General features: G+C 39.5%; 1 protein-coding gene across 1 annotated transcript in view; it reads right to left on the reverse strand.

Moving 5' to 3' along the window:
- The window catches only part of Myom1 (myomesin 1), a 137,408-nt gene that overhangs the window by 32,011 nt on the left and 90,381 nt on the right, over positions 1 to 15,016 (reverse strand). Inside the window, exons 23-25 of the mRNA XM_013353954.2 lie at positions 2,782 to 2,938; positions 1,808 to 1,914; positions 1,651 to 1,695 (exon numbers count right to left, since the gene is read on the reverse strand). Of these exons, the coding sequence (XP_013209408.1) occupies positions 1,651 to 1,695; positions 1,808 to 1,914; positions 2,782 to 2,938 (309 nt within the window). The remainder of the gene's footprint in view (positions 1 to 1,650; positions 1,696 to 1,807; positions 1,915 to 2,781; positions 2,939 to 15,016) is intronic.

Below are 15,016 nucleotides of genomic sequence, written 5' to 3' on the forward strand. Positions count from 1 at the left end.
CTGACTGCTCTTTGGACTGGAGAGGGAGGGGGAGAGGAGTGGGGGGAGGGGAAGAAGGGTGGGAGGAGGGAGAGGGAAATCGGAGGCTGGGAGGAGGGGGAAACTTTTTTTTTCCTTTTCTCAATAATAAAAAAAAAGAATGTCCAGGGAGGCTGTCACCTTCTGTACAGTTTTCAAAACTAACTTTACAGTCATCATCTACAATAATATCTCCAGTTCCATGGCTAATAAACACACAGAGGAAGTGAGGGCCATGTGCTGGGATCTCCTGGAACTCCACAGTTGCAAGGGAGTAAACATGTGTAAGCATCGGGGAAGCCTAGTTCAAAAGAGGGCGTCCGAAGGATAATAAATATGCCGTGAATATGGAAAACAAATAAATATGCTGTAAGCACCGAGGAGTCTTTTAGGTTCTTCCTTGAAAAGAGGGAGCGTATCTACCACTTTTTAGTCTGCTTTCTCAAACGCCAGATTGTTTTTCTCTGGAGGTGTCTCTACTTTGGCCACTGGGTAAGAGATTGTTTCAGACCAGTGAGCCTTTTGGGTGTTATTTTCTTTCTCTTCTCTTAGGTGTCCACGGTGGAGTTTAATCTTTTATAAGGGAGGTGCCTTATTTAGGACTTATAAATAGTTCAGAAGGGCTCTTCTTCTTTACCCTATTTTCCAAGAGTATAAAGTGTTGTCATTAGATTGCCTTTATTTAGACATTTGAATATTCTATTACAAGCCAGCATTGCAGATTTGCCTAAAACGTATAAATGAGTATCGTTAGGAGATACAAATGTGGTCCAAAATTGAAGAACATAACTACCCATACTACACCTACGGATCTTCACACCACTCTGTTGAATGAAGTAGGAAGTGTGTTTCTATTTCTTTTCTTTTTTCTTTTCTCCCCTCCTTCTCTCTCTCTTTCTCTCTCTCTCTCTCTCTCTCTCTCTCTCTCTCTCTCTCTCTCTCTTCTGTTTGCTTTCTTTACAGACAGGGTCCTAGGTAGCACAAGCTGGCCTCTATCTTCCTATTTTGCTATATAGCCTAGGATGACCTTGAACTTCTGATATTCCTGCCTCTACCTGGGATAACAGGTGTATACCACCACATCTGGTTCAAATCCAGACATCTGTGAGTGCTACAAAGGTACTCTACCAACCATAGCCCCATGAAGTAGTTTTTTCTATGTCAGTACCTTGGCATTTCTGGAGAAAAATGGCAAAGAAAAGGGTCATTTCTAGAAAGTTCTTCTGTGGACACCAGCATGTGATGTATATCCCAAGCCACTCCCTATCTCTCTTTCTCTTCCCTCCCTCCTTCCATGCCTCCTTGCCCCCACTTCCCTCCCTCTGACAGGTAGCCCAGACCAGACCATGAACTCACGACTTCCCTGTCTCTATCTCCAGCTTGTATTTTAAAGCTCTTAGGTAAAGAGACAGGGTTCATGTTAAGTTGTCTATTCAGGCCTTGAACTTAGTAGCCCAGGCAGGCTTTGAACTTGCCTTCCTCTTGTCTCCGCCTACAGAGTGACTAAGATCACAGGACTGAGCCATCAGGTAGGGCTTCAAACTCCTCCTAATCTCATGGGAGCTGTCATTTGTTCTATCACAAGGTGACGCTGGTAAAACTAGAATCTGTGACCGCACCTAGGATACTTACTTGGGAACTTGTGCTCCTGACTGAGGGCAAGCAGACGTTTTATTTCTGTGTGGGGAAACAGAAGACAAACCTTTACCTTCTAAAACAAGTGTCACGTGATGATAACAGGAAAATTAAAGCAACATCAGACCTAGGAGTGCATGGATTTTAAACTTACCTTCTTCATCTATCAAGTAGCTTGATGCTATCCCGTCAGTGTCTGTCACATCACAAGAATAGATGCCCAAGTCATCTGTCCCGAGGTCTTTGAAGGTCATTTTTGTCCTTCAAAACAAAATATTTTTCTTAGAAATGAGCCTGAAAGGTCTGTGTGACTGTCAACTCACCCTATGGCTGATCCCCTGGACATGATACTCCTTTCGTGTGGGACACTTGTCATATCCCTACCCACCTCCTCACTCTCACTAAGCTAAAGTTTGGTAACTCTTGCTGTCTTGGGTGGAGTGTCATTTCCACTAGGGAGCCTTTTTTTGACCTCTTGTAGGATGGTGGGGCACAGGTATGAATGCCCTGTCTCCAAGGTGTGTTGCATATATATAATACACATCCTCCGAAGACATTTTCCTTTGGCTGGGGAGTCTAAGTTTTTCTCCTCTTGGGCAGACTGCAGGTGACTCTGGCTGTTTCTATGTTATTCCTGCACTTCTCTTAAGAACTGACATGACACTGGGCTATCCCCCTGTGTAATGCCTGTGTATTCAGAGACAGGCTTCTGCTTTGCTTTCTGTTGTGTCATGGCACCCAGCACCTGTCTGGAACACAGCATATGAATTAATGAACAAACCAATATTCTAGATTGTTGTGTTTTTTTTTTTTTCACTTTGGCGAGCTCCATTACCAGTCATGGTGTCTGTCATCTAAGATCAACTAAACATTTAAATGTTAAGTGAATAAATGAGGAGAAAAGTTGATAATTTGATTGTCTTTTTCTTTAGCCAAATGTGTTCTACTCCAAGAACCATGCATCAGAGGAGTATTTTAAGGCTTATACTGGCTATGTGCTTTTATAACAGCAGACATAAAATAGTTATGACTTCATCTTCTTATTCCCAGGAAGTTAAGTAGGGGGCAAGGAGCTTATTTCATGTTCTTATGGTGAAACTGGAATGAGTTATTAGAGATATTCCTTACTTATTGCCTTTGCTTTCGACTTCTAACCGTGGAGAGTCGTCAGTAGGTACGTAATCTTTGGACCAGACGAATTCTGACTTGGGCGTCATCTGGTCACATTCAAAGTTCAAGGAAATGACTCCATCGTCATCCACATTTACAACGACCTCTTTGGTACCTAGAAGATCATAAAAAGGCATTTGGGACTTGTCATAGAAACCAGTTACCTAAGAATTCTTGTGTTGAGATGGCTTCTTTTATTTAGCCTTAGACTAAGAGCTATCCCTGGCCCAGGGATAGGTCCCCAGTGTTCACTGCAATTCAACTTCCATTCTGTAAGATGGAATTAACCAAATCCGTTGTGTTTCATAGTGTGAAGTCAACACTGCAGCTCACTGTGTCTGTCCAGAACTGAGGAGAAGCTGACTGACGTGGAAGCCACAGTGAGGGAGTGGATTTGATTGTCATCATGAACAGTCTTAGGCAAAGGAAACGTTGATTTATGACTTTGCTTCAATAACTCTCCCAAATTAAATAACTCTGTATTATTTTCTCTTAAAATCCAGGAATCAATCTTGAAATGCATCACATCCCTTGAACTTATCCCCATTTAAATTTGAATATGATTCAGTAATAATCTTCTCTAGGTTGCTGCTAAAATCGCTGAGGTTATGGGGTGATTGGAAGACGTTCCCACAGACATTCTTCCTTTGAAAAGGGCATAATTCTGGGTGAGAGAATGTATGTAATGCTTACTCATTCGACTTTCTCCTCGAAATTTCTCTCTAGACTTTTAAAAAATGTCTTTCTAACCTTTTCTGGTGACCTACTAGATACAGGATTTATTGAAAAACTGACGTCCAATATAGCAATTTAAAGTTTGTACATCAGCACATCTAATGCCAAATCCAGCTTGGAAGAAGCAAAATGTGCTCTACTTATACAAATTCAGTCTTGTATAATTTGGTTTGGTTTAATATAAGGAAAATTGTATTTAGTCTCAGAAAGATACAGTTTTATTCTTTTTCAAGTATTAGAAAACTTTCCTATAGATTTTTTCCCAAAGGGATCTATTTTGTCTGTAGATACCACCATGAAAGCCCATCATCCTGGGCACTGTCCAATATAACCATCAATGGCGGCAGAGAGTGCCAAGGTCCTACTAGGGTGGATCAAGAAGAAACCGAGCCCAGACAATGAGTGACAGGCTATTGGATCCCGATCCCAATATCTGACATAACTTGTGTTCTTACTGATGGCAATGCACACTTTAACTTCCATATCTGTGTATATGTCCAGAAAGTGATGGTTAACACATGTAAAGAGTGGAAAGAACCCTAGTTTAAGCAGATTTTTTGAAGTCTTATTTTAAAGAGATGTTTATTATCATAGTTGACTCATAAGTAACCTAAAATAGCAATCAATCAAATGCTTAATTGTTCCTGAAGTGAAGCATCTGCCATATGGTCCTTGTAAAGTTGCAGGCCCTGTCTTATTTCTGTTCCTGACAGCACATGACTCATGACATAATGCTCACACCCATATTATAAAGTCCTAACCAATGTGCTCGCTGGAATTCAGGCAAAGGCTGGTGCTGAAGAGTCTTTGTGCCCAGGTAGTATTACAACACAGAGTTTTCAAGAGTCACTGTGAGAATACAAAGTCAGCATATTTGTATCACTATAATGAGGAGGGAAGTGATGGGTGTTAACAAAATCTTTTAACTTTTTGCATAGTGTTTACTTAGGAAGCATTACCAATTATTCATATTTATTATGTTCTTACCTGTAATCCTTTTCCAGAGAAAATGAATCACTCTGCTTGCTCTTTATTATAGTAAAGACATGACTTAAGTTTGTAAAGAAAAGTATTATTTGGGCTAAAAACTCGATTTATTTTTTTTCTTCTAAAGCTAAATACTAGAGTTTGACAAACAGGAGCAGTTCTACGAGCTTCACCTTTGTTCCAATTCTGTAGAGAACCTTTGAACTCTAAAGCCTCACCCACTTACAACCTGGCCACAAACCAAGAAATAAAAACACACAGCTCCCTGAGAGTCAATGCTCATGGATCAAAGTCCACTCTTGAGGGCCCTACTCACACTGGAGAATTCCGGACTGTCACATGGAATCTACTTACATTTCACTAGTGACGGTTCTGATAACCCTAACTGGTTTCTTCCAGGTTAAGCTTAAATAGAGACGGTTTTCCTATGACTTCTACATCCAGAACAGCCGCAAGACTGCTGGCTGTGAGAATCCAGCCTCATGAATACTCCAGTCAGGATTGACCATAATCCTAAATTTTCTTTGGGTCCCCATGAGATTATCAACACCCCCCAATTAGCAAGAAGTATCCTAGAAAACTGCATTCCCAAAAAATAGATTATGGATGTTTGTCTTTGTTTAGAGGGTTGGTTACAAGTTATTATTGGTAATGGTAAGGAAAAAAACTAAACAAAGGATATTAGATTCAAGGTTCTTGTTTTGAAAAGAAAAAAGGGGATAGGATAAAGGGGTAGATTATTAAATCTACTCTAAAAATAAAAAAGGGAGAATATAGATAAGATAAAAAGGTAGATTATTGAATCTTTTAAAAAGCAGCTATTAGTTTTAAATGTTTTACATTGGATTGGACTTTTGTATATTATGTACAAATTTTTGTATATTGATACAAATTTGAGATTAATTTTGTTAAAAACATATTGTACATATGTTTCTACTCTTGTTCAAGGTATTGTACCTATACAGCTTGTCTAACAATGTAATGCAAATTTCTAGTCTTTGAAGGTTATTATTACCAGTTTAGGATAATAAGGAAATGCAGCTTAGTAATTAGTCACCTATTATAACCAAACCTGTAGTCACATTAGGTAAGATATAGTTTAGATAGACAGGTCATCTTCAAGCACGTCAGATATCTCCAGAATATGGCATTTAAGATGTTTTAATAACATAGGCATTTTTATGACAAAGAGATATGTCTGCTCAGGGCAGTACCAATTTACTTCAGAGAAGATAACGAACATGGAAGAAACTCCACATGGAGTTTTCTTTCTTTGTGGCAAAAGTAAACCACAGGACAACAAAATGCCCCTGCCTCAACTGCTGACAGTATGCTGTCCTAATTGGACAAGCAGGGCACAAAAGAAAGTGACTTGACTATCAAACATTGCCAAGACATGGAGGGACAGCCCTTCAGAATATCCTGCTGCACAGAAAAGTCTGTCAGATATGCTAGGACTGTAGGTCAGCTGTTTCTGTCATCACTCACATTTTTTTGGAAATCACTTACTGGTACTTCCTGCTTACTCAACTAATATTATTTCCTTCTCAGGTCTCTGCAGTAGTTGAAGACTAGTTATAGTTACATTTTGCCTTGTTTACCAGATGCAGAAAGCAAGTTATGACAGAAAGTAAATTAGGTATAAGACTTTGGACTCACAAATATGGGATAGATATGGAGTATTTTCTCTGAATTTGTCAAATGCAAATGAACTAGACATTGTTGATGTACTTACTGCCTGTATATATTGTATATAGTCATTGTACTTACTGTATATAGTTTTCTTATATTAGTTTTAGCCTTCTTTTTTATTTCTGGCAAAAGGGGAAATATAGAAATATTTAATTTGTATTTTAATAAATAAATATTTAAGAATCATAAAGTATTCTTAAATTTACTTTCTGCTGTCTGTGGCGATGGTATCTTTAGGAGATCCTAAAAAGAAATTTTGGGTTAATTGCTAAGTCCTGTGAGAGGCAACTGTATCTAACTTTTTGCAGTCTACATGTAATGGGAAAGTGCAGGGCTTGTCTCAAGTCCTAGCTAGAGTAGTCTGTTAGGCTGGGTCATCTCAGCTAGCCACACCGAAAGTATTCTGAGCAATCTAGTTTCAGCTTCGTGGTGTTATCCTACTCCTGGAGGAGTCATCATTGTGAGGCCCCATCCTCCTTATGGAGACTTTTGGGTTAGGTGTGCTCATGGTTCACTGCAAAAAAACTGATGGAGACTCAAACCCAAAATCATGTGCAGGAAGGTAGATGAAACCTTTTTCTAGAATTAGGTAGTACTCCATGTGACCATTAATATGACAAAAAGTTTAACATATATATGTGTGTGTGTGTGTGTGTGTCTGTGTGTTATACCTTATATATATATATTATACCTTAAGAAAAACTGTCTTCTAATTAAGAGGTGTCTCTTGTTCAAATTGAATCTTTATCAATTTTGATATATCCATAGTTTTTCTTCTTCTGTGGAAACAAAATCAAAACCCCTTCACCAACATAACACATGGTCTGGTTTCTATTCTGAGGTCAGTAGTACATCTTTAAGGTATATTGGTTGATTTAATTCCATAGTTTTTTTCCCTACTATTCCATGTCTCTCTGCAGCTGTTGTTTCTTTTTCATTAGTATGTAAAAAATTCAAAATTAATAAAGCATTATGCAATCTATTTCTGGGGATATTTTTCATCCTTTTTGGTTTATTTAACATGTCCTTTAGAGTTCCAGTTGATCTTTCTATAACTGCCTGTCCTGTAGAATTGTGTGGTAAACCTATAATATGGTTTATATTATAATAAGCAAAGAACTGTTTAATTTTCTTAGAGACATATGGTGGACCATTGTCTGTCTTTATTTATGCAGGTATACCCATGATGGCCATAACTTATAGCAAATGTGTGATTACCAAATCGGCATTTTCCAAACCCAAAGCAACTGTCCATTGAAAACCTGAAGATAACTATCAATAGTTTGGTGTACATATTTTAATTTTCCAAATACTACAAAATGGAACACATATATCTGCCATATTGCATTTCTTTGAGTACCCTTTGTGTTGCTTCCTGCAGCTAGTGGTGTTTGGTTGTTAAAGAAACAGTAGGACATCTTATAATTTCCTTGGCTTGTTGCCATGTAATGGAAGAGTCCCTTTTTAAAGACTTTGCTATTGATATGATGTTTTTTGTGAAATTCTGAGGCCTTTAGTACATTTCCAATCAATAATTGATCAATTTCTGCATTACCTTGTGCTAGAGGACCTGGCAGACCCGTATGGGAATGGATGTACATTGGATGATGTCTATTACTGATTTTATCTTGTACCTGAATAAATAATGAAGTCAATTCTGTGTCATCTGATATAAATTCCACGTTTCAATATGCTAAACAACTCTTTCTGCTTATTGAAAATCAGTAACTATGTTGAGAGATTCTTTAAAGTCCCTTAGTACCATGAGAATAGCATATAATTTTGACTTTTCAACAGAATCATAAAAGCTTTGTTCCACTTATATTTTCTGATTTGTAACCTGCCTTTCCTGATTTGTTTGCATCAGTATAGAATGTACAGACTCCAGTTATTGGTGTGTCCCGTACAATGTGAGGAAGGATCCAGTTAGCTCTCTTTTTAAGTTGAGTTCTCTCACTTTTGGGATAGTTGTTGTTAATCTCCCCCCCCCCCAAATTACTACAAGCTCTTTACCAGGATTCACTGGTAAACACGTTAAGAACTGAAAACAACCAGAAGGAAGATAGACAAACAAACACCTTCTTACTGGTAGAGACATCACTAAATTGCGACCCTATTCCACAAATAAGGTTGGTACTTATGGCTCTGAGCTGTATGCAAACAGTGATAAATTGTAGTACATGCATCAAAAAGTAGTTATTGAAACAGTCTTTTCAATGGAATGTCATAGTCTTAAAATGAAAATCAGAGAATTGATGATTGTGGTAAACTCAGATAAATAGAACAGTTGGATACTTAAAACCAATGTTATTTATTTATTTACTTATTTCATGGTGCTGAGTATCAAACTCAGGCTAGGTTTAATAGCCAAATATCTCTAAACACAAGTGTGTGCCAGGACAGAATGGTCAAGCTTAGTTGATGTCCTAATGCCTCAATAGTGTTGAGAGAAGAAGAGAGAACTAACTCATTGAAGCAGTACGGAGATTAATTTTTGTAATGTAACTGGTGATATTATATGAAATATGAAGTGAAACAAAAGATGTTGCTTTCTTTTCTATATTTCCTTTCAAATATGCTATTTAAACCTTAGCTGATGTATTCCCTTTATCTAAAACATGTGTGAATCTTACCTCATTATCTTATAACTGACATCTAACCTAAGAAATATGATATTTTATACTTTTGGAAAAGAACATGGTTGTTCTTTGTTTTTTTTAATTCAATTATAACTTAAAAATAACTAGTTTCTAGGATAGACAGTGATGTAGGAATCAGTTGCAGATTCAGCTAGTATCTAAGCATTTTCCTTGTCTGTGAAACTTTTCTTGGTCAATTATATCGGATTGGCACATGGTAACATTGTAGCAAGTAGAGAGGTGTGAACATTTCTCCAACCTGTGCAAATTTAATTGTACCTATGATGGATGACGGTAGTTAATTTATTTTAATAGTTGGACAATAAAGAGAACAGATAAAACCAGTTTGAACTATTTGGGTCTTAAGGTTTAAAATATAAAATGTTATGAAGATGACTATTTATTTAGTAGCATTTTTATTCTCCAAAGTGTTGCTCTGGTTCTTTAATTATTGAGAATAGAGTTAAATTCTGTAAAGGTAGAAACTCCATCTTCCATATTTTCTGTATATACATGTTCTGGGCACTGGGCTGAAAATGTGACTTAAAAAACATAGTTAAAAACTGTTATGATATTTTGTTGGAGCATGTTATATTAAAGCTTCCACATGACATAAATATTTTGATAAACGTCAAGTGAAATAAAGGCACTGTCCTAGTGGCCATAGCTTTCCTACTTCATTTTACACACACTGTCCAAAGCAAGACCCACGTCTGCTGTTCTGCAGTCAAGAAAGGACTCCTGTGAGTAGTTTTATCTAACGGAAAGGCCAACCCACTTTCCCATGAAGTATGTTGGAAAAGGGAACCAAAGTTTTCAATGACTCGGGATTTTTCAGGAACAACTTGTGAATTTGTTTAAAAACATGAAGGTTCATGCGGCACACTGGGATTAGAGCAGAAAAAAATGAAGGGTGATTTTGGACTGACAAGGCTTTAAAGATTGCCCTGAGGCTTCAGAGATGGCTCAGTGATTGGGAATGTGTTCTTCTCCTACAGAGACCCGCGTTTGGCTCCCAGCATTCACAGCAGCTAACAACCCACGCGGACTCCAGCTCCCGGAGAGCCAACACCCTTCTCTGGACTTCACAGATAACCTGCGCTCTTGTACACCTACCCCCCACATACACATGCACATACACATACACACATGCTCAGAAATAAACCTTCAGGAAAAAGAAAAGTTGTCTCTAGTCAGTGCCTCAACCTATAAAAATCCTTACTGTAGACACAGGGCCATCTGATCTCACAGTGATCTCACAGGTGGCATTGCACTGACCTCCCAGTATGAGAAGGAGCTAAGAAATGATCAGGGATAACATAAACCCCTTGAAACTTAATTTAATCTACCCCAATTTTCTCTTTTCTAAAAAAAAAAGCCAATAAACAGATAATAAAATAATAACAAAAGATCATATGTCGGTGAGCTGTTTACTTCCCTGCCCATCTCATAACGAGATGTAATCCTACAGTCTTTTACATGAGCACTAATAGGAGCGTTTTCATTCTGCTCCATGTGTATATGTGCATGAGTATGACATATGTACCTTTAAAATCTTGAAAGAACAGCTGACTCAAACAGAGATGGATTGTTGTGGTCAGTGGCACGTATCACTGAGCAGTCCTGTCACTTGGCACACTTGTCTGACCTATCATCATGGTGGCATTGCTAATGGCACCCAAACGGTTGGCAAGAAAAAAAATTGCAAACAGACAAAAGAACAGAGCGGAGCATGGCATCTTGGGAGCAGCACTGGCTCAGGTGGGCTCTGTCTGCGAGAGGCAAGCAGAGGCACGGCTCCTTTAAGAGAGGCTTCCTGACTCAGTTTTAGCAGCAAAAAGTATGCGGCTCTTTGAAGAGGGTCTGCCACCAAACACTTAAATGGTGTTTATGAGCAGCCCAGCAGCATGCTTCTTGGTGGTGGCATGGACTTTGAAACACCACAGAATTGTGGTAATAAACATGGCTCCCACCAGTACCTCCATCATGAAGCTAGACTTTCAGGAAGCCAAGGAGTGGTGAAGATCTAAGCGGCAAGGCTGCAGCTTTAATCCTAATCATATCCCTTACCAAATTAAAGACTTATGTGGTCAGAAAAAGATGAACATATACAATAAAGACAGATTCAGACAAAAAATGATAGTTTACAGTGTGTTTAAAAATATACATAGGCTTGGGAGAGAAAAGGAAAAGGATAAAGTCCTTTAAAAAAAAGAAAGAAAGAAATGTAGTCAGATGTGGTGGCGTACACCTTTAATCCCAGCACTTAAGAGGCAGAGGCAGGTGTATCTCTGTGAGTTCAAGGCCAGCCTCATCTACAGAGTGAGTTCAAGGGCAGCCAAAGATACACAGAGAAACCCTGTCTCAAAAACCTAAATATTAAAAATAAAAATAGAGTAAAACATTAAAGCCATGTACAGATGAAAAATACACAGAGAATCTGGATACTGTATGTCATTGTGTTGTCTTTGAATTGTTTGACTGCTGAGGAAGGAGAAACATCTGTTAAAACACATTTGCTTATAAACGCTGCTGGATTAATCCAACCCATAAATTTAAAAAATGCCTTGACTTCAACATTTAAGTCAAAGGATATGTTACTTTGAAGAAGTGATTTTGCTTTTGTTTCCACAGGAAATGAGAGGCTGTAGATTCATTCTGAGTTAAGAAAAATCAGGTTTGACCAAGAAAGACCATCCCCCAAGAAATTTCTAATAGGAGTGGCTGGCCCAAATGACCCAACATTTCAGAGGACCTCTTTTGCAGATTCCTGGAGTTCTACATCCAGAACAGCTTCAAGACTGCTGGCTGAGATGATCCAGCCTCACAGAATATTCCAGTCAGGACTTGGACATAATCCTAAATTTTCTTTAGGGTTCCATAAGATTATCAGCACCCCTGACCAACAAGAAGCCTAGAAAACTAAGCCCACATTCCCAAAACATGTATTATGGATGTTTAATCTTTGTTTAAAGTGTTGGTTACAAGTTGTTATGAATAATAATCAGGAAAAAAAGCTAAGCAAAGGAGATTAGAGTCAGAGTTCTTGTTTTGAAAAAAGGGGAAATGCTGTGGGATACTGCTCTTGTACACTTTAAAAATTTGTCACACATTTTGGTTTAATAAAACACTGATTGGCCAGTACCCAGGCTAGAAGTATAGGTGCAGAAACCAGACTAAGAGAATTCTGGGAAGAGGAAAGGCTCAGTCTGCAGTTGCCTCCCAGGCATAGAGGAGGCAAGATAAGAATGCCTCATTGATAAAAGGGACCAACCCACATGGGTAACACAAACAAGAATTATGGGTTAATTTAAGTTGTAAGAGCTAATTAATAATAAGTCTGAGCTAATAGGCCAATCATTTTATAATTAATGTAGGCCTCTGTGTGTTTCTTTGGGATTGAACAGCTGCAGGACTGGGCAGGACAGAAACCTCTGTTTACAAATCATCTTCGTGCCTACCCTGTGGCCTCCACTGGACCTGCCTTTCCCATCTCATCCTTTGCAACCAGTCATGAATTATAAGATGCCTAGGATAACGGGCACACTCTGATGGTACAAGAGTCACACTGCTCAAAACATGGTGGTTGTATTGTTTAACTATGAAATGTCCCCCACAGGCTCATGTGGTGGTGCTCATGGTACTACTTTGGGAAGCCCAGAGCCCTTAGGAGCTGGGGCCCACATGGAGGATGTAAGTCACTGAAGATGGTCTCCTGTTCCTTCCTAGGTATCCTGTTATAATGTTGGTTGCTCCATCATGTCCTCCTTGCCACATAAACTAAAACCTCTCAAACCATGAGGAAAGTGAATCTTTCCTTCTTTTAAGTTTACGTCAGATAGTTGTCATGGTGATGAGAAAGCTAACATGGCAGCAATTTTTTTTTCATCTGACAGATTAACTACTATACAATATAGCAGGCTCTATGCTAAGCCCTCAGGGTACAGAAGAAAAGATACGACTCCTCTTCCAAAGGAGCCAGAGTCTAACATATATTCAAGCCTGGTTAATTTAATTTTTACTTAATTTCTCTGGAGTAGAGTGAGTGCCAGTGTTTCCAGAGTTCCTGGCAGGACTCTAAGGCACAGTCACCATCGAGAACCGCTATGGTGGGAGTCCAAGTGGCCCTTAGGTATAAGTGCAGTTTTCTGAGTTAGCCAGAACCCCTGACGTCTCTACTATGAGGCCCCTAGCCTGCATTGCCTTCTCAGCGCTGTACCAGGTCCCGAGTTAACCAAGTTTTAGACACTAGAACTACAAGGTGCACTTGGCTGCTAGCTGAACCCCAACTCATTTCCTTTGGGGAAGTCATTCTTCTAACCTGTTCTGCTTCTCGTGTCGCGCTCCTACTTGAGGCCCTGCTTCCTGTCTGGGTTCTCCTATCCATCCCCTGATTCTCCTACCTGCTGCTGTTTCTCTGGCAAGAATACCTGCAAGCTTCAGTGCCTACCTGTTGACCCTGTTGACCACTCTAGGCCAGGTCTCTCGTCCCCTATCTGATCTGGCTCACCTGGCCTCTATCTCCATTGTTAGTGCGATGTCATCAACAGTAGAAAATACTGTTTAAAAATATCAGACATCAAGAAGAAAATGTCTCTTGGGCATCACCAAGTTTACTAAATAGCTCTAACCTGCTCTGTGTGTAGTTTCTTTAGCTAACAAGGGTCTTGGGAAAGCACTACAGGCAGACTTAGGCTGTTGTCTGGGCTCTTGATACCAACACAGTTAGACTGCAGCTGTAGCTGGGCAACATCTCCTTGGAGCGTCTTTGACTTCAAAGGGAGGCCAGTGATCCTGCTGCCTCCAGTGGGTTAGGTGAACTTTCAGCTGAAACCCAATTACACTTGAAGTATCTTGTTAGGTGTATTTGTGGTGTGCTGTTACTTGATAAGCTTTATTTCCTACCCAAGAATTCAATAATGTATCACAAGTGAAGGTGTTCTTCTCAAATAAAAAAGGTAAAGGATTTCTATGATCTGAAAAGAAACCAGAGTGTTTTCTGAACCAAGTTTGCAAGTTTCACACCCCAAATCTTGAACTGGATAACATTTCTCCCCCTTCTTCTGCCTATTCATTCTAACACAAAGCAGGCTTAGTAAAAGTAAGGCTTTTTTTTTTTTTAAACCCTAGGCTACATTTAAGTTTTGTTAGCCAGCAACTTACAAAACCATGAATCCTGGTTTCTAGCCTATTTGGCTTTGCAGAATTTTATGAATGTCTGTCCTAGCTCTCATTATACCAAGCTCCAGACTCCACTGTTCCCACATGATCATAAACGTGATGAACATACGGTCCTCCCAGGGCACATACAGGGGCTGCCATGCAGTAGCAGCTTGAGAAAGTCCTGTTGCAAGAGTGAGCACGCCTGCTGACTGTCCCAAATCTGAAAGGTCACCGGGAAGCATTTTGACTTCTTTCCTAAACTGTGAGCAGAGAAAGTATTCAAGTCTGCAGCTGCCGACTAGAGTTCTAGTCCAGGAACTGAATGGCCGTAGCTGCAGCTTTCGGTGCCTGTGCCAAATCAGTAATACAAAACTTTCACCCGGGGGGTCAAGAGCCAATCCCCCAGAGATGGCTATGCTAATGCCACCCTTGGCAGCCTTCGCTGAAGGCATGGATTGAGAAATTGATTTGAGTTTTCTTTAATCAAGCTGGGAACCTATAGCTAGACAGAGAGTTCCCACATACAGTAATATAAATTCTCTCTGGGGCAGATGCTGCACGGGAGCCTTTACAGATACATATCCTGGTGCCTTTGTGTGTCTCTTCCTAGGAGTTTTCCGCTTTCTTTGGAACCCTGCAAAGGTTACTATGAGGTGTGGCATTCCCGGCCTCACTCTGTAAAGATCACTTTTGTCAAAGACCTATGTATGAACTAACTTAGGAGCAGATGAAAACAGTCGTGAAGAAACGGGACATCGTGGGCAACCTGTTCCTCTGAGGGTGCACTATTGATAGCCTTCAAGTAACCAGAGTTTCAAGGAGTAGGAGCTTCTCTGTTTATGTTTTCATCACCAGGAAAACAAAGAGGACATTCTCTACTTGGCCTGTGTTCATTTCACTCCTGAAAACAGGGGCACACTAAAACAAAAGTCCTCCCTCCTGAAAACAGGGGCACACTAAAACAAAAGTCCTCACTC

This window comes from Microtus ochrogaster, unplaced genomic scaffold, assembly GCF_000317375.1.
Source record: "Microtus ochrogaster isolate Prairie Vole_2 unplaced genomic scaffold, MicOch1.0 UNK20, whole genome shotgun sequence".
Lineage (NCBI taxonomy): Eukaryota > Metazoa > Chordata > Mammalia > Rodentia > Cricetidae > Microtus > Microtus ochrogaster.